General features: G+C 43.7%; 1 protein-coding gene across 1 annotated transcript; it reads left to right on the forward strand.

Annotated features, from left to right (window-relative positions):
• Positions 1 to 2020: 2020 nt before the first annotated feature.
• On the forward strand, positions 2021 to 17877 carry IGSF1 (immunoglobulin superfamily member 1). Its single transcript, XM_053917683.1, is given in 20 exon segments — positions 2021 to 2090; positions 4408 to 4544; positions 4694 to 4720; positions 5115 to 5396; positions 5742 to 6029; positions 7941 to 8225; positions 8441 to 8734; positions 9420 to 9689; positions 10024 to 10144; positions 12003 to 12073; positions 12170 to 12202; positions 12576 to 12866; positions 13147 to 13425; positions 14070 to 14357; positions 15138 to 15425; positions 15622 to 15909; positions 16100 to 16387; positions 16504 to 16782; positions 17168 to 17291; positions 17444 to 17877. Coding segments are annotated over 19 exon segments (4002 nt in total). The 5' UTR covers positions 2021 to 2090; positions 4408 to 4474; the 3' UTR covers positions 17580 to 17877.
• The last annotated feature ends 2239 nt before the right edge of the window (positions 17878 to 20116 follow it).

Consider the following 20116-nt stretch of genomic DNA (forward strand, 5'->3'; position numbering starts at 1 on the left):
ACACACAAACATGGGACTGTGTATACAGACTGCATGAATGTGAATCCTAGCTCTGTGAATCCTAGCTCTGCCACTTGCTGGCTGTGTAGGCATTGGGCCATTTGACAAATGGCTTTATGTTTCACTTTCTTCACCTGCAAAATGGGGCTGACAATGATAGCTATTCCATAGCATTGTTATGGGGACATATTGAGTTAGTATTTTTGGTGCCTGGTACTATCCTAGTGATTACTATACAAATGTTTTGAAAATTGGCATGCATATTTTCATCCTATCATTACTGAGCTCAACTATCATGTTATCATGTTTGGCCAATTTTACCTCTTAAATATTTTGGGAACCCTTGCTCCCCCCTTCTCTGATTCTACTGCCCTAGTTTAGGCCCATAGCAACAGCAAACTGCTTGCAATTCTCCATACTTTATTTGTTGGTTTTTCCTATTGCAATCCTTTGACTCTTATGGTACCCGCTTCCCTGTCTATCTCCTACAACTTATTCTCTATTACTTTTTATCCTTAGACTACAAACTACTTAAGAGCAGAAACTGCCATTCTCTCTGCATAGTCAGCATATAAAAAAATGTCTGAAACAAAGAAAATACTCAACATTTATTGAATTAATGGATGCTTGCTGTGTCCCAGTCACTATATAGTAGTGTAAAGGGGAATTTTCATACAATCCTATCCCAAACCCCGTGGGATAGCAAAAACACTTATTCTCCCCATTTTACAAATTGGAAAACTGAGGCTTAGAGAGTCAAAATAATCCCCCCCCAAAAAAAAACCACTGTTTTATATTAATATGGCTATTTTATTTCTTATACAATGATCTGTAGTTTATAATGGAATGTAGAAACAAAGGGTACCAGGAAGCCACAATTCATATCATCTGATGCATGAAGATATGACATTTAATTTCCCTTTAAAAGAGCTGTTACTTTATTTTTACATAGTTTGTAGTTAAATTACAGTACTTTTCTGTAGATAATGTTTAATATTTATGAAACTAAAAATGTATATAAAGAAAAATTTTACTATTTCTTACAACAATCAATCGATCTGTGAGTTAAATCGGATGCTATTTTTTGACCCCATCATATATGTCAGGAGCTTTGCTTAGTATTTTATTCATACATTATAATTTCAAAAAGTCTTTCATGGTCAACTAAATTTGTGAAAAGTTGTTTACATCATTGGTGGTAGTAGCAGTAGCTACTATTTATTGAGCATCTACCATGTACCAAGCTTACTATGCTATAAGTTTTACTTGCACTATCCCATCAAAGACTTTTCTAATGGCTTTTGTTGTTTTCTTTATTTTACAGATGGGGAAATGAGGACTCAAGAGGGTTTAACTCACTTGAGGTCACTCAGCTATTGAATAACGGAACCTGGACTGAAATCCAAATGTGTGTGTCTCTAAAGCCTGTGCTTTTATCCCAAGCTAGAATCTGAAGGCTATCTAAGTTACTTAACCCTCTTTGAGCTTCAGTTTCCTCATCTGTAAAAGTGAGGAAAGTAACACATCTTGTGCAGTCGCTATAAGGATTAGATATAGTAGATGCTCAGGGCCAGAGTCACATAGTACATATTTAAACCTTTAAATGGTGAAGGCAATGTTTATGCATTGTGGGTCATTAAATGGGGAGAGGAAGATCCGAGATCCCTTTAAAAGCATTGGGAAGCTGGAGAAAAAGGATTCACAGCTTTGTCAGTCTTACGAGCTGGCCCTCTCCCCTCTAGAATACAGTGACCCAATGAAACTCTGAGCCACTGGCGAAGTGGCAGGGGCCTGAATTTGGCTCCTCTGCACGGAGTCGGGAGAGAGGCTGAGAGCTGGGAGGGGCATACAGAGAAACCTCGGTTGTCAGAGGATTGCAGGTGTCAGGCAGAGTTAGTGTAGGTGGGATCTCAGAGCCTGGTGGAGGGAGGGGAGGAAGTTGGAGCTGGCCAGCGAGCAGGCGGGGTAGAGAGGGAGGCGGGGCTCGGAGCCTCAGAGGCTGTCCTTAGCTCTTCTCATGCCGGGCAGTTTGCTGCATCTGGAGGAGCTCACTGGAGAATCTCCAACACCGGAACGGACCTTCAACTACCGTAAGTACCTGCAAATGAACGCATAGTCTAGTGGCTGACGATTAAATACTAGCCATCAAATCCTAAACAAAGCTCCAAAATAGTCCCCTGCTGTAATTAATTGCTGTTAATCAAACTGTTTCCCAGTCCGTCCCCCTACTCTCTTCATCCTTTCCTTTCTTATTCCCTTCCCATCCCACCCTTGCCTTGTTGAGAATCTCTGGGCACTGTAAATATATTTCCTTTACCTTCTCAGTCTTCCCTCCAAACCCTTAACGGAGCATGTACCCGGCACCCTGCCGAGCCCAACCCTTTTGATTCCTGGAGCTCTCAAAGCTACGCACGGGGAGGAGCGGGCACAAGCCATAAGACATTTCTAGTATGTGGTATGTCATGCTCAAAAGCACTGCGGAGGTGCCTAAGAGTGGGGAAAGTGCTTGGGGTGGAGTAGAAGAGGAGAGTAAAAAGGCTAGACTGCTGAAGTTGAGGGGTGTGTGGGTGTGAAAGGCCAAAATGGGCGTGGCAAATTAACCTGAATCTTGCAGCTGCTGTTTCTTGGGTATAAGATTTATCAATTTGGCTGAATATCAATGGTATAGTTTCCTTAGTGATTGGGTGGGGGGGGGTCAGCCACTCTGAGCATCCCAGGCTCCCTCATTCCATTCAAGTCCCCAGGAGGTAAATCCTTGCTTTAGGAGTCCAAGTGACAAGGATGAAATCTCATATGGAATTCAGGGGCAGAATTCCAGGTTGAACCTTTCCCTTGGCAGTAGAACCTGGCTTCCCAAATAAATCCTGGCCCAAAGCCCCCAGGGAAACAAAGCAACAGGGCAGCACCCAAGCCTGGGCCTGGGCCTGAGTCTGGCCCTGACCCTGACACTGAAAGGAGTAGAGATAAGGGCCTGCAGGAGCTGAAATGGAAAGAGTGTCTTTAGAGTCCTACAACAGATTGATGTACCATTTAGAAAGAAGAAAAATAGCCGCCTTTTCTGAAATGTTCACTATATGCCTGGCACTGTACATATATTATCTCTCATCCAACACAACAACAATGCTTAGACAGATATTATTCCCCCACTTTACAGATGAGAAAAGATCAGAGAGGGTGATTTGAGCATCCTTCAATGCAAAGGAAGAACTGCAAAACGAAACTGTACCTCCTTGGATCTCTGACTGTCCACCTGCTTCCTACAGCCCAGATGCTTAAAAATGAAACCCTGTTTTCCTGTTATTCCATCTGCCCAGTGTTAGCACTAGAGCAAGTTGGAGGCTGCGGTACTAGGATAAGTTTGGGAAGGAAAATAAGCCCCTTTCTGTTCTGGGAACTGCCTTTACCCTGCTCTACTGAGATAGGATTAAACAGCTGGAGTCAGCCAAGACCTCAGACTCTGAATAGAGGGTTAGTGGAAGAAATTAGACTGAGTTTGTGTGGTGGGAATACACCTCCTCTTGGCAAAAGGATACTCTGTGTGGGGTGGGGGGAGGCAGGATAGCATAAAAGGTCTACCTTATGTACTTTCAGGGCATTGTAGGCAATAGTGATTTTCAGAAAATGAGGACTCCCTGAACTCAGATCTTTGCCATATTCTCTGAAATTCAAACAATTCTTTTTTTCTTAGAGGCAATGAACAAATTGCAGGCAGCCAATAAATCATTGACACCTTATATTAATTAGCTCAAGTAGCTTGATCCTCCAACACCTACTAGAGATAGGGGTTTTGAGCTTTTGGGGTAAGAGATAAGAATGAGAGTAATATTGGATCTGAAGTACTCCACATAAGGGAAGGCCTGGATGGGATAGGTAATAAGAGGGGTGTGGGAGGGTAAGAATAGGAGAAAGGACTGCCTCTGGGAGTTTAAATGCTGGTTTTACAGCATAGGCATTGGAGTCAAACATGGATTTGAATCTATGCTCTGAAAAATTTTATATTTTTTGACTTTGGGTAAAATATGAATCATCTCTAAACCTCAGTTTCCTTGTCAGCAAAATGTGGATTGTAGGAATGCCTCCTTTGCTATACTGTTGGAGGACTCTCTACATCTCCCATTTCCTTCATTCCATGAGGCTCCTGCAGACCCCTTTGAGATCCCAGGGAAAAACAGACACTTCAACAAATCTAACATCGTAGATACCAACAAAGAGCTTGGGTGAGTGGAGGGGGAAGTGGGGAAATGAGACAAGGAGAGGAAATAACAGGTGACCTTGTGATACCTGGTAATACCTTGCATACTTGTGTGGGAGTAGAAGGTAGTGGAGTTGTCAACTGCAGTTTAGTGATCCAAAATAAACTTTAAGGAGCAGAACAAGTTTTTTGAGTAAAAACACTTCTGCTTTTAGATCTCACCACCTGCTGAAGGGCAAAGCCCTTTAAGTCTTGAAGCGCATATTGAGCACCAGAGGCCCCATGACCATGCACAGGCCAGGGGAGGGGGTCACCATGCTGCGGACATTCACTCTCTTGCTCTTTTGCATTCGTGAGTACAAGGAATGGGTGAGGGGCAAGCGACCCTGTCTTAAATACCTCTATGAGTGGGCACCTTAGGGAGGGAGAGGAGAGTATTGATGTTTGTGAGTGGGTGGGGACAATGAGGAGGTTTTCCCTTACTATAATCTCTCCTTTTAGGGCTGAGTCTGGGTATGACATCAATAGGTAAGTGAGTCCTGTTACCTCAGGTAACTTCCTTCCTGAAGGTTCTAAGACATTGGCCTGCTTCCATGGCCCTGGACCAAACTACCTTGAGATCCCAAAGAAAATTCCCAGATTGAGCCAGTTGGGAATAAAAGTCCCTCACTTCATGACTTGGTTTCCCACAGAATAGTAAAGAGCTTTACCTCAGATGGAAAGGAGGCTGGGCCTTGCACTTTATTCCCCAACTCCCTTGGATTTCTTGAACGAATATTCTGGGGTCCCTATCCCACCTTCCACATGTTCCCAAGGGAAGACAAATGGAAGAATCTGGGTCAGGGCTAGTTTTAAGGGACGTAGAGGGCACATTATGGGAGGGTTGTATTGCTCACATCTTTGTGATCTTTGGGAATGACAGTGATAAAATCTCAACCGGAGCTGTGGATAGAGACCAACTACCCCCAGACCCCATGGGAGAACATCACACTTTGGTGCAAAAGCCCTTCTCGGATTTCAAGCAAGTTCCTGCTGCTGAAGGATAAGACACAGATGACCTGGATCCGCCCTTCCTACAAGACCTTTCAAGTTTCATTCCCAATAGGTGCCCTTACTAAGTCCAATACAGGTTTTTACAGTTGCTGCTACTGGAAGGAGACAGGCTGGTCAGAGCCCAGTAAAGTTTTAGAGTTGAAGGCACCAGGTAAGAAAACAGAAATAGCTAATCAAGAAGAAATTCCAGTTTCTAAGATTCAAACTTGCCTTTCTAATGTAGGGTTTGTTTAATTCACTCATCCATTTACCTCAAATGCATGCATATATATGTTCAGGTATTCCATAGTTAGTAAATAAGTACCTTCTCTTCATAGGCAGTGTAGAGCTAAGATGCAGACTCTGGAACAGATTTAGAGGGCAAGCTCTCAACTTAGGGGAGACCCAAGCTGGAGAAAGGAGTGGCAAATAAGGATCATACAGGAAGGCTCATTTAAATAGAGCTCTCTCCTGAGCTCCCTGTTTCACCTGAATTCCAGTTGTTCTCTCCTTCCAGGCCAGCTGCCCAAGTCCATCTTCTGGATCCAGTCTGAGACCTCTCCTCTTCCTGGGCGTAATATTAACATATTTTGTCATAGCTGGCTACAGGATTTGGTATTCATGCTTTTCAAAGAGGGATATGCAGAGCCTGTGGATTACCAAATCCCAACCGGGACAGTGGCCATCTTCTCCATTGCCAACATGGCACCCGAAAGAGAAATGGTTTACATTTGCCGCACTCATATCCAGATACTCCCCACCTTGTGGTCAGAGCCCAGCAACCCCCTGAAGCTGATTGTGGCAGGTGGGTGTGGCTATGGTTGCTGGGGTCTGATGATTGTTGTCCCCGGGATCATGGCTGGATGAGATAGAGTTTCTGATTTTACTTTTCTCCATCAGTTCCTAGTCCCTGCAAGGACCATTAGCTAGAGTCATTTGACTTTTTACTGAGATGCAAATCAGAATCACCCATGCTATTATGCTACCAGGCAGGTGTGTGGGAGCCAATCACTTGGCTAGTGATGAGCCCAGCTAGATGTCCAGCAGCTTCAGCTCATCACATCTTTGTTGTTTTCTACTTGTTGAATATCATACATTCATTCATTCATTAGACTGTATTTATTGAGCACTTAATATGTGTCAGGCACTGCCACTGCAGCCTTTTAAACTGATATTTAAAAATGTAAATGTATTTTATTCTATTTGTGATTATTAATTTTTAGTGTGGAAAATAGAATAAATTGCTAGTGCTGGTGATAAAAATAAGCAAACATGACCAAAAAAGTGATTGTGTATATTTTAGAAGTGACTGTATAAATTGCTTTAGTCATGTATATACAGATCCAGTACAGCAGTAACAAGATTTAAACACAGAAGAAGGCTCCCCAAAATGTCCAAATGCCAGTTGCACACCCTAGCCCCAAACCCCCACACCATGGCTTGGATGCTTATTAGAGAGGATTGGCCACATTTGCTTTAGTTTATCCATCGAGCTACTAAGGTTGGGGAAAGCTGTGGTACTACAGAAATTACCCTAGACTTAGAAGCAGTAATCCTAGTTTCTAGTTTCACCTCTGATACTGTCTCTCTGTGTGATCAATCTTGAGGAAGTGACTTCACCTCTCTGTGCTTTGGTTTCCCCTACTCTGACATGGGATAACAACATCTATCCAATCTACTGTATGATGTTTCCCTGTGCCTCACTCTCCTGATTTGCAAAATTGGTATAATAATAATGCCTACCTCACAGGGTTGTTGTGAGGATTTGCCTAAATATAATACATGTACAGTGCCTGGCATATAAGTTCTCAATAAACGGTAGATATTAATTTTATTAGTATAGATTTTTATTGAGGATAAAAAAACAAATGTCTGTGTGAACTGCGTGTATATATGTTTGTTGTATGAATTTCCTTTCAGGATAGGTTCCACTATCACACACTTCTGCAGTTACCTGTTCACTGCTATCCCCTTTAGGCCACGAGCTTTTCACTGACAGGAACTGTGTGTTCTTTACTTGCATATCCCTAGACCTACATGATTCCTGATACATCCTAAATGCTCAGTGAGCATATGATGGAGCTGATCTTTCCAGTAATGTATGAGTGGATCTACCTGAGATTGGGGTGGATAAGAAGGAGTGGTATGTGAAGAAAGTTTGCCCTCTATTTTGTAGTATAATCTCTTTGGAGGAACAATACATGAAAATGAGAGTGTGTCCCAATTAACAGAGATTTCTTTGGTTTGCAGACTTACAGGCTAACGCCTCCTTATTGGCTTCTTTCAATCTGCTGTTGGGAAGTAGGGTCTTACCTGTGCTCAAAATCTATCCTTAATACTGCACTTGCATTCATGCTCTGCAAAGATGGAATAAAAGTCATTTTTCAGAATTTTGGTTTTTCAGTGGTTGGAAAAATTACATTTGTCATTCTAGGGACCTAAACATACAGGGAATTACAGATGTGGATATTCCACTGAGACACACCATGAAACATAGTTAGAGTTCAATTGAGCTGATAGAGTCTGGTGAGAGGCTAAGGGTGTAAGTTAACTTATCCTTGATTGCATCTTAGAAGAGGCAAAGATTCAAGGAAGGTGAGGGAGCAAAGGGTAAACTTCAGCTACCAATTCCTGTTTAAAGAAACTACAAGAGCAAAACAGAAAATAATAGGGAAGAATCATCCCACCTCTAACTCAGGGTCTCTTCCCTTTCTAGGACTATATCCCAAACCAACTCTGACAGCTTATCCCGGGCCCATCATGACACCTGGAGAAAGCCTGAATCTCAGGTGTCAAGGGCCAATCTATGGAATGACTTTTGCTCTAATAAAGCTTGAAGACTTGGAGAAGTCCTTTTACCACAAGAGGCCAATAAAAAATGAGGCACATTTCTTCTTCCAGGCTTTGAAAATCCATGATGCTGGACATTACCTCTGTTTTTACTATGACAGGTCATACAGAGGTTCAATCCTCAGTGATACCCTGAAAATCTGGGTAACCGGTAAGAAAGGGGGTGCCATGGGACCTATATTAAGGGATAAGGATACACAACTCCTTCTAGCCCCCTGAAGAGCCTAATCATGCAACCAGGACTAATATTAGGGGAGGAGGTGGGATTTTCCAAGGGTGGAGTAGAGGAAGAGGAGGAAAAGAACCCTAAGTAGTAGTAGGAGGAAGTCAGACTATTAGCCCTTTATATTTTGGGTCTCATCCTAGACACTTTCTCCAAGACCTGGCTACTTGTTCAGCCAAGTCCTGTGGTCCAAATGGGTCAGAACATGAGCCTGTGTTGTCAAGGGACAGTGGATAGACTGGGACTTGCACTCCATAAGAAAGGAGAAGACAAACCAGTTCAACTCGTGGATGCCACCAACATTGATGATGATGAGTCATTCTTCCTCAACAATGTGACCTCCAGTGATACTGGCATCTATAGCTGCCACTATCTCCTCTCCTGGAAGACCTCTATCAGGATGACATCACACAATACCATGGAGCTTGTGGTTGTAGGCAAGTGCTAACAACTATTGTTTGTTTTTATCATCATTACAGTATTCTAAAAAGTGTTAGTGACCCTGTACCCTCTTGAAGTTATGAGCCAAGAAAAAGCACACTAAGAGGTTGGTGTAGAATTTTCTTCAAAAACTTTAGGTACCTTCTCTTCCAGGATTGTTACTCAAGCCCTACCTCTTAGCAAGACATAGCCCCATATTTTTAAAGATTTAATTATTTATTTTTAGAGAGACGGAAAGGGATGGAGAAAGAAAGGTAATGAAACTTCAATGTGTGAGAGATACATTGATTGGTTGCCTCTTGCACGCCCCCAACTGGGGACCTGGCCCGCTACACAGGCACGTGCCCTGACTGGGAATCAAACCAGAAACCTTTCAGTTTGCAGGCCAGCACTCAGTCCACTGAGCCACACCAGCCAGAGCAAGACCTAGCCTCATTTTAACCACTGGAAGAGTTATTTTCTTTCATGCCAGGGGAAACTTATAGGTATGAGGTCCCAATTGAAGGTAGTAGTGGGCACCAAGGAGTGGGCCAAAGGTTTCTGCTGCATAGTCAAATTTTGAAGCCACTGATCTGGTGAAAGTAAAAAGGAAGACTACATAGAGAGCTAACAAAACATTTGTGAAGGAAGAGCTACTGAGTTCGAGGTCACCTCTAACTCTGATCTCTGGACTAGTTGTAGATAAGACCCCCAAACCCTCCCTGTCAGCCGGGCCCAGCAGGCTGGGACATGCCTTCACCCTTCAGTGCTGAGTACCTCATCTGGTACTTGAATTTTCTCTAGAATGGGAAGAAAGAGCAACATTCCAAACATTCTCAGTGGATGGAGACTTCATCATCAGTATTGTTGAAGGGAAAGTCACAGGGACCTACAGTTGTATGTATCACATAGAAGCACACCCTAATATCCAGTCACATCGCAGTGAGCCTCTGAAGCTGTTGGGTCCAGCAGGTGAGAGGACAACTTTTCATAGGGATGCCCCTTCATAGCTTTGGCCATGATACCCTGGGATCCTGGAGCAGTGCGCAAAAAGTATGGAAAGGGGAGCCAGGTACTTGTAGGTCAGGACCCTTGAGTTTGAGTATCCCTCCCCTAGGGTGGTCACATAAGCAATCAAAAGCACTGAGCTGGATATTTTCAAGGCCCCCATGCCTCATGAAAAAGAAGGCCACTTCTGTCTCATCTTCCCTTCACCATCAGTAACCAGCTCTCCTTTCCCACATGAATGCGCTCACCTGCCCCTATCCCCATCAAGGCCCCTGCTTCTGTTCTTCTCTGACCATAGGTTTGCTTACCTGGAATTACATTCTGAATGAAGTTATAAGGTTGTCCCTGATCATGCATCTTCTTGCCTTGCTGTTGGTAGTGCTGTGGATAAGGTGGAAGTGTTGGAGACTAAGAAACAGGTAAATATCTTGCCCCAGCCCTCTGTTCTTCAATCTAGCTAAGTCCAGGCTCTCCAGAGACTCTGTAATAAGTCATGCTCAAATAAAGATAAGCCACAGGGGCACACCCTTTGTATCCCTACCCTCTTGGCTTAAGACACAAGAATTTATCTTCCCAACTGTTTCTCTTTAACCTCACAGAGGGGTCAGCACCCAAGCCAAAGGGTGGAGAAATGCATAATTTTCAGAGGCTGGAGAAGTTATCAGAACCTCATTCACTGGTCTCCCCAGGAAAGTGCCCATACAATCCTGCCTCTCAGAGGTGATTTATGTCCCCCATATTAATTTGGTCAAGACTTTTTCTTTTGCAAAGAAGCCATGCTTTCCTGTCTCCCAGGATGTTATCGAACTCCCATCCCAACTTTTCGTCCTTAACTTCTAGCTCTCAAGGGATAGTCTTCTGGTTTATCCCAGTTGCCATAGAAACAAGTCTTTCTGCCACTCTAGCCTCCAACTACCTGTGCAGAGCATTCTGAGAATATAATCTCAACTTGGATAGGCATCTGATGAGGGAATGGATTGGAGGCAGGGAATGAGGCTGCTTTCTGTGACCCAGAAAATGGCAAGCCAAACAGGTTCTTCTGCCATTTTGTTTGATCTTTGATGTCATTTCTCTCTACCCCATCCCCATAACCTGTGCTCAGTCTGTTCTGTTTAAAAATGAAAAGCAAAATGACAGCTCCTAGCCTGATGGGAGCCTCAGCTCCTGAATACCTTGCTTACTTCCCCCCATCCTCTGTTCCTGACTGTATCCCCCACCATGATCATAAACCTTTGTGTGTTTGGGAGTATTCAGTACACAATGGATTATAACTATGTGTATGTCTGTGTTTTCCACTGGGATCTCAGAGACAAAGTGCTTCAGTAATGAGAAGGGAGCCACCTACACCTTCTGCAAAAACCACCATCATTGAGTTTTCAAAGTTTCAGTGGAGGATGAGTTCTAGTTCTCCTCAGAATCTATCTTGTGTCCCATATACATCGGGGTAGTCTCCAAGCCAGGGGTTAGGGAAAATGTATCTTCAAGTGCCCCACTTCAACCCATGACCACTGTATCAAAGAATGAGTTTAAAAAGCAGATTTCAGAAAAAGCAGCTTGATAAGTAGGTTTTTCTAATTAGGAAGGAGGGTTAGTGTTTTCTAAGTAAAAATTTTCAAATGGATTTTGACTTAATATCTAATTTTACAGGACCCATAACCCAAACCTGCTGCATATTTCTAGTCATAATCTGGGGGGTGGGGGTGGGTAGAGACATCCTACTCTCTGGCAGGCTTAGCTAAACACTGACGATCTTCTGGTAATTCATTGTGGCTGCCTAGGCAACCCTTCCATAACAAAGGCAGGTGAGGCAGGTCGGTCTGAGGACCAATACTGCCATAATAAAAACTGCTTCCGAACTTAAACTTGATAATGGTGAAACACCCACTATTTCTCCCTCCATCCCCACACCCACTACCCAGAGCTGCCGATCACACTGAGCTCCAGGGGTTCTGAGAGCTAGAGTTACAAAAGCATTTTCACATCTGACATCTCAATTCCAGCAACAGCCTAATCAGGGGCTATGGGGAGCTGACATCTGATATAAGCTGAGGAGGGGGAGGGGGGCCATGTGGGTCATGAAAGAGCAAGAGGTTTGTAGATGGTGAGGCCCTCAAAAATAAAAGCCATCGATGTCAGCAAAGATTATTTCCCATTAGCCTGGCCATATCCAATCCCTATTGGGTGGTGAGTAAGCCAATGACATAAATTGCCGCCCCCTTCTCTCCGCCCTCCCCCTAATCCCAGCAACTCCTCTCATCTCTTTTCTGGTCTCACTAGAGAAGCCTGGTTGCTGGGAACAGCTCAAGGGGTCACCATGCTGTTCATAATCACGGCTCTCCTCTGCTGTGGTGAGTAGAAGGGGGTGGGGTAAGGGGCCTGGGCAGAGGCTGGGGTGAAGTCCCGTGGGGGAGGAGGCAGAGTTCTAGCAGCGATTTCTTTTGCAGGACTGTGCAAAGGGGTATTGACAGAAGAGACTGGTGAGTTTTTTCTGCTCCAGACTGGGACATTCCTCCCTAGAGATCCGAAATAACTACATAGTGTCAGTGTCAGCGACCAGGGAGTGACTGATTGGAAGAGAAGGACAGCCAGAAAGGAGCCCTGGCTAAAGTTGCTGGCAAAATTCAGCCTCCAACTCTGCTTTTGTGCCTGCATAATTTCCCCCAAACTTCTGAACTTTTCTAAGTCTCACCTGAGACATCAGGTTTCCCTTTCCCTGCACCTGTGGAAGGAAGGAAAGAGTTTGGATTTGGGTTGAAAAGGGGAGGTGGGCAGTGTGATCTGAGTAGGGGTTCAAGGATAAGGAAAGGGGGGGAGAAGGGAAGATGGCTTCATTAACTCTGCTGTTTCTAGAAATAATCATGCCAACCCCTAAGCCTGAGCTATGGGCAGAGACCAACTTCCCTCTGGCCCCGTGGGACAACTTAACCCTATGGTGCAGAAGCCCTTCTGGATCAACTAAGGAGTTTGTGCTGCTGAAAGACGGGACTGGGTGGATTGCAACTCGCCCAGCCTCAGAGCAGGTCCGGGCTGCTTTCCCCCTTGGCGCCCTGACCCAGAGCCACACCGGGAGTTACCACTGCCATTCATGGGAGGAGATGGCTGTGTCGGAGCCCAGTGAGGCACTTGAGCTGGTTGGGACAGGTAAGAAATGTCAGAGGGTTTTTCTGGAGTAATCCCCAGAGCCCCTGAGACTGCAGCACTGTTGCTGGGTGTGGGGGAATGAATAAAGACTCTGACCCAAGAGGTTTGTGCTGCATGTAGGAGTAGAGGGACACTGAAATGGGGGGTGGGGGGTGGGTAAGAGAGTGAGAGGAAACTGTCAGGAGGAGCCAAAGACCAGTCCAAGATGGATTTCTTTTTGGCTGACAAAGTAACTCCAAGCATCCCACCTGGGCACCTTCAAACCCATTTTGTTTTCTAGACATCCTCCCCAAACCTGTCATTTCTGCTTCCCCACCAATCCGGGGCCAGGAACTGCAAATTCGGTGCAAAGGATGGCTGGCAGGCATGGGGTTTGCTCTATATAAGGAAGGATTGCAGGAACCTGTCCAGCAACTTGGTGCCGTTGGGAGAGAAGCCTTCTTTACAATCCAAAGAATGGAGGATAAAGACGAAGGCAATTATAGTTGCCGCACTCACACTGAAATGCACCCCTTCAAGTGGTCTGAGCCTAGTGAGCCCCTGGAGCTTATCATAAAAGGTAGATCTGAAAAGGGTGTGTGAGGGAGGAAAGGGGAGGCAAAACTCTGGGTGAGACACTCCTTTCCCCACAGCAAACTTTGTTGCTGGTCCTAGGAGCCTGTGTCCAATCTTAGAGCCAAGCAGGCGTGGCGCTGGGAGTGCCAGGGCCTCTGGCTGCATGATATTAATAGCAGTAATTGTTATTAATAGCTGGGGTTTGTGGAGGGTGATTTAATTTTTCTAATTATTTTTATATTAATTATTTTATTTTGATATAAAGTAAATATTCAAAGGATATTTGGACAAGAAGGGGAAATAATACATTGTAGAGCATGTACTATTTCCCCTTCTTGGCCAAATGGGCAAACTGAGGCTCAGGGAACCAGCAGAGCCCCAATGACAATTCACTCTTTTAGCTAGCTTCCATTGTTTTCTCTGATGACAGTGATTCAGCTGCAGGAGTTGAGTGGTGGGAGTGAGGGGTCCCTGTTACAAAGCCATCGACAAAATGGATTTGCCTGCATTTTTAAAGGCACCTACTTCTGAAAGAAATACTATAAAAAATAAAGCGGCTTCCTAGAACCAATATTACCTATATTAGCTATCTTTCTTTCTTTTTTTCCTTAAGTTGGTTTTGTGTTGTGTTTTGTTTTTTGCTTCTAGACATGTACCCGAAGCCCTTCTTCAACACATGGGCCAGCCCAGTGGTCACTCCTGGTGCCCGAGTGACTTTCAATTGCTCTACCCCCCACCAGCACATGAGCTTTATTCTTTACAAAGATGGAGGCGAAATAGCATCCAGTGACAGGTCTTGGGCAAGCCCAGGAGCCAGTGCAGCTCAGTTTCTGATCATTTCGGTGGGCATTGGTGATGGAGGGAATTACAGCTGCCGCTATTATGATTTTGCTATCTGGTCTGAGCCCAGCGAATCTGTGGAGCTCGTGGTAACAGGTCAGGAGCGGGGAAATGAAGATGGAGGGGTACTGAACCTGGGAAAGTGGGTGGAAGGCCAGTCAGCAGGAGAGAAAGAAGTGCTCCTTCTAAAAATTACCAAGAAAGTGCTAAGACAGTGACTTCCACATGGTAAACAGTCCATGTAAGGCAGTTGCTGATATTATTATTAACACATGAATAAAAGACAAAGGAGAGGGAGGTGGCAAGTAATTAATTTCTGGGGAAAGAAATGCTGCATATGGGGGTGTCTAATCCCTAGAGCCAAGTTCATGTTGCCTTATTTCTGAAATCATTTTGTTGCTCAGCCTTGAGCTTTAGGCTCACTGTCCACTTTTTCTTTAGCTGGTCTGTCAGAGATTGTTGGGCTGAATGGCCTTCAGAGAAAGGGCAAAGAGCTTGAAATATCAGCTGCATATGATGCAGCCATTAGAAATGATAGTTTGCAAAGGCTGTGTAACATCATATTTATAATATAAAGTTAAGTGAAAGATACTAAACTGCACAAAAGAGAGGGAGGACAGTAAGCACCAAGTTATGCAAATAGTTATAGCTACAATGACATGAGTATGTATAGAAAAAATTAATGGAATGGAAATATAGAAACATGTGTAAGGAATGGTTGTCATTGAGTGGTAGAATGATATTTTCTTCATTGTTTTTTTCTGTATTTTCTAAATTTCTACAATAAACATATTGTTCCTTATAATAACAGTAAAAAAGCAATTTAAAGAATGTAGGGGACAGATTTCTCTCATGTTGTGGTCTCTTTAATTTCAGAATTCTACCCTGAACCCACTCTCCTGGCACAGCCAGGTCCTGTGGTGCTTCCTGGGAAGAATGTGATCCTACACTGCAAAGGGGCTTTCCAGGGCATGAGGTTCGCCCTCTTGCATGAGGGAACCCAGGTTCCTATACAGTTCCAGAGTACCTCAGGGAATTCAACTGACTTTCTCCTCCACACTGTTAGAGCAGAGGACTCTGGGAACTACAGCTGTGTCTATTATGAGACGACCATGTCAAACAGGGGATCACATCTCAGCAAACCCGTTATGATCTGGGTGACTGGTAAGGACAAACAAAGCATGTGAATGGGACAGAGAAAATGGCTGTAAGAGATTGAGAGGGTAATCCCCCTTGTAAGGCTAGGCTAGGCCACAGAGAGGGGGGGGGCAACTGTGGCCAGAAGGAAAAAGATAAAGTGTTAATTCAGCAAGTGGTAAGTTTCCATACTCACCACTTGGCATCTTTGGTCTCTTCCTAGACACATTTCCTAAGCCATGGCTGTTTGCTGAGCCCAGTTCTGTGGTTCACATGGGGCAGAATGTTACTCTCTGGTGCCAAGGGCCAGTCCATGGAGTAGGGTACATTCTGCACAAAGAAAAAGAAGCCTCTTCAATGCAGCTCTGGGGATCCACCAGTATTGATGGGGCATTCCCCATCACCAATATATCTGGTGCTAGCATAGGGCGTTATACCTGCTGCTACCACCCTGACTGGGCCAGCCCTATCAAGATACAGCCTAGCAACACCCTGGAACTCATAGTCACAGGTAAGGGGAAGATGCTCTGCAATGGGCATGGGGGTACTAAAAGGAGGGAATAAACTGGTAGATGGTTCAGATGGTTTTCAAAGAGTTCAAGAGTCAAGGAATACTCTTTCCTCTTTAATGAAGTGAGTCTCCAAGGGTGATGCACTGGCAAGTAACCTCTTCTCTCTGACCAAGGGTTATATTTTTCTAGGTTTGCTCCCCAAACCCAGCCTATTAGCCCAGCCTGGTCTCATGGTGGCCCCTGGGGAAAATATGACTCTTCAATGTCAAGGAGAATTGCCAGACTCAACATTTGTCCTGTTGAAGGAGGGTTCTAGAGAGCCTTTAGAGCAACAGAGACCAACTGGCTACAGGGCTGACTTCTGGATGCCAGCAGTGAGAGGTGAAGATTCTGGGATCTATAGTTGTGTTTATTATTTGGACTCTGCTCCCCTTGCAGCTTCCAATCACAGTGACTCTCTGGACATCTGGGTGACTGGTAAGGTCCTGTAGACTTCAGTAACAGTCTAGATTTTATAGTGTTTTTAATAGGCCTAAGTGGGTAAAGGGCTAGGTTAAGGGCTACTTCTAATTCTGTGCTCTGGTTGGTTGCAGATAAGCCTCCTAAACCCTCCCTGTCAGCCTGGCCCAGCACAGTGTTCAAGCTCGGGAAGGACATCATCCTTCAGTGCCGAGGACCAATGCCAGGTGTTGAATTTGTCCTGGAACATGATGGAGAAGAAACACCTCAGCAGTTCTCAGAGGATGGAGACTTTGTCATTAACAACATAGAAGGAAAAGGCATTGGAAACTACAGCTGCAGCTACCGCCTCCAGGCCCACCCTGATATCTGGTCAGAGCCTAGTGATCCTCTGGAGCTGGTGGGTGCAGCAGGTAAGTGGATAATCCCTCCATAGTCCTGGCATAGCACACTTGGGATCCCAGAGATGGTCCCCATGGAAACAGCCCAAAAATGGGGGGAGGAGGGTTTAGAGTCAGAGACAAGTGTGGTTATATTTCTCCTGGGATGGTGAGGAGGGGGACTTCAGATTTGCTCAAAGATAGTGAGCCACATATTTTCAAGGCCTCTTCAACTCCCCAAAAGTAAGGCTGCTTCTGCCTCAGCATAAGCACTGCTTCTGATCACCCCTTCTTCAGTCTCAATATGTGGCTCCCAAATAAAGCTTGGAGGAGGCCACATGAGGAGGCAATGAAAGATCAAGTGGAAGATGAATGCTAACCTCCATGGCCTTGGTTTCTCCTTTTTTTATCGTCACAGGGCTTGCTGCTCAGGAGTGCACTGTGGGGAACATTGTCCGAAGTAGCCTGATTGTAGTGGTGATTGTAGCTTTGGGGGTGGTGCTAGCCATAGAATGGAGGAAGTGGCCTCGACTTCGAACCAGGTAAATGCCTCATGTCAGCCTCCTTCTGTGATCGCAGGGCTACTGGAAAAACAATGCTTTGAATGTGTCTTCAGCATCTGAGCCCCACAATACAACCTGTCTTCAGGTTGATGGTTCGGTATTCCTTTAGCCATGTCTTTTTCTCTACACAGAGACTCGGAGACAGACGGACGGGACCAGACCATAGCCCTTGAAGAATGTAACCAAGAAGGAGAACTGGGCACCAACTCCAACTCTCCCTCTTTGATCTCTCAGGGAACCTTAGTGGACCTGCCAGTCCCAATATAATAATCTCTTCCTTTACAAGAGCTTTCTCCTCCTCTCTCTTTTATCCTCAGACACCTGCAAATCTGACTGATTACCCTGGGAGTCAGCCCATCATCTATTCCTTAGTCACTAATCACCTGAGCTGGGTCAAGGGGCTTCTGGGAGTTGAGAGCTCTACTATGAAATGTAGATATAGGGTGAGATATTTCCTGAAATGAGATTTCCCCTCCCTGTAACTCCTCACTGTACTGATTTACTGGTGCATGTGATTCTATTAAAAAGTATTCTTCTGAATAAAGAGAGTATTCACTATTTAACTGCAGAAACTATGGCAGTGATTTTTTCATTGGTCTGTTTTTCACTTACAAGTAAACAGAAATGGTGCATTGGAACTAACCTCCATGGCAGAATAAGAGAGCATGGGACTGCTAGTACAGAGAAAGGAGCTCAAGGATGGAGTGAGGAGAGAAGGGAAATCTCCAAAATAGTACTTATCAATTTCATTTTAGACATGATCCCTGGACAGAATGTGTTATTTTTCTTCCATTTTATTATTGAATGAATGAATTCATTAATGCATGAATGAATGAATGGTAAATGTTCTTTCTAAATTGAGCCAGAGGAGGACAAACACTGAAGTTAAATCCTTTTCACTGTGTTACTTCTAGGTCTATAGTACACAAATATCAGGATTAGCCCTCTGCAGAACTTTGAAATTGGCAAAGTGTACTTTTTACTCTTATCTCATAATCACAAGGTGTACATTAATTCACTCTTAAGTGTGGACAATTGATAAATCTCAATTGCTGCCCCTCTCTAAAAAGAGCCTTGTTTTCCCAAAGGAATGGGCCTCTGGTGGTGAGATCTCAGTGGATAAATAAGCAGCTGAGGTGGTTGGTTTGGAGCAAGGGACCTACCAGTGTCCCCTCCCAGGACTTCAAATGGAGACTGGTTCACATTCTAAGCCTCTGATCTTCCTCCCTGGATCAGTATGTCACTTGCCCCATGGGTGGGAATTCAGTATACATTAAGGGGTTAGATTAGGAAAGAGAATTTACCTAATTCTTTGAACCTGCTTGAAACCTCAAAAGAATTAAACTATGAGTCCTAGAGGAAGTCATAATCTCTTCAAATCTGATCCTAAAATTCCTCACCCCCCAATACTGTTTAATGCTAAGCTAACACTGTTCCATAGAGCAATGTATACAGTGAATTATTTATCCCTGGTTACAATAAATTTTAGAAAGCAACTCCTATATTCTTGCATTATGAAGCTTATTTACCCAGCAAATTAATGGGAAGAAATGCATCTGATTTTCCTTAATCCTTACAGAATGTAATATTCTGAGTACTGCAGACTAATTTATATTAAGTTCTTTGGAATATAGAAGTACAGGTCTCACTCTGATTTCCACTTGATGAGATTCTATTAGTTTTTCTTCTGATTTCTTATAGTGTTTCTAAAAATTGAATTTCAAAAGTGCATTTATATTTGAATTTAGCAAAACCTGATTGTTGCTTTTTGTTGAAATCACTCTCTGCCTTCAAACTCTCCATCCCTAACCCTCAATCAAATTATATACTTAAAACACTGGAGGGAGGCATATCCTTGATCCCTGGTTTTAGTAATAAAAGTCCTTTGATCAGACTTGATTTTGCTTTCCAATCATTGGGTATTCTAAAGTATATTTTCAATGCTAGTGGCAGGGCTGTACAAGTTAGCAAGTGATCACTTGATTGCTTTAACTCTTCATCAATTCATCAAAAAAAAAAAAAAAAGAGAGAGAGAGAAAAGGGAAGAAAAGAGCAGAGGGCCAAGGACTGAAATTTAGAGAAGCCTCTGAATTAGAAAAGCAGGGAAAAAATGAGGCAAAAATGACAGAAAAAGACTCTCATGAAATGCAGACATTGAATCTGGGGTCTCCTTTGTCAAAAATATTCAAACAGAAATATTCACACAATCAGAAAATTTTGGTAAATCTTTCAGAGAGGAACAAACAGTGAGAAATATTGTGAGAATGGACTGTTAGTTGTTTTCTAAAAACACTTACATATACCATTCTTTCACTTATAAAACCAAGTTCTACATGTTTTAAAAGGGAAAAACTGGTTGTCAATTAACTGTAAAATACTCAAAAACAAAGAGCGGCTTTGGGATTTAACTTTCGTACTCACTGTCAGAGCTATCTCGATGAATTAAATATCTATTTATTATGCAAAAGTCATCAGAAACTCTAAATGAATTAAATATCTATTTATAATACAAACATTGCTTGTTGCTGACAATGCTCCACATGGTATGTTTTTTCAACCTGGTTGCCATGGGAATCAGTCTCTTTACCCCTGGCTGGCCTCTAATCATCAGCTCAGCACTTGGTAATTTCTGGGAAATGGAATCTCAATTAGGGTGGAATGGATCTATAAGAGGAGATTTTTTTTCTGGGACCTCAGGAACAAAAGCCAAAGATCCTATCCCCAGTTCTAAACAAACAATTTAAAATTCCTTCTGATCCTTAAGCCTACACACTTTTGGCCCCAGCTGTTCAGAGCTACAGATT

The sequence above is a fragment of the Desmodus rotundus genome, chromosome X, assembly GCF_022682495.2.
Source record: "Desmodus rotundus isolate HL8 chromosome X, HLdesRot8A.1, whole genome shotgun sequence".
Lineage (NCBI taxonomy): Eukaryota > Metazoa > Chordata > Mammalia > Chiroptera > Phyllostomidae > Desmodus > Desmodus rotundus.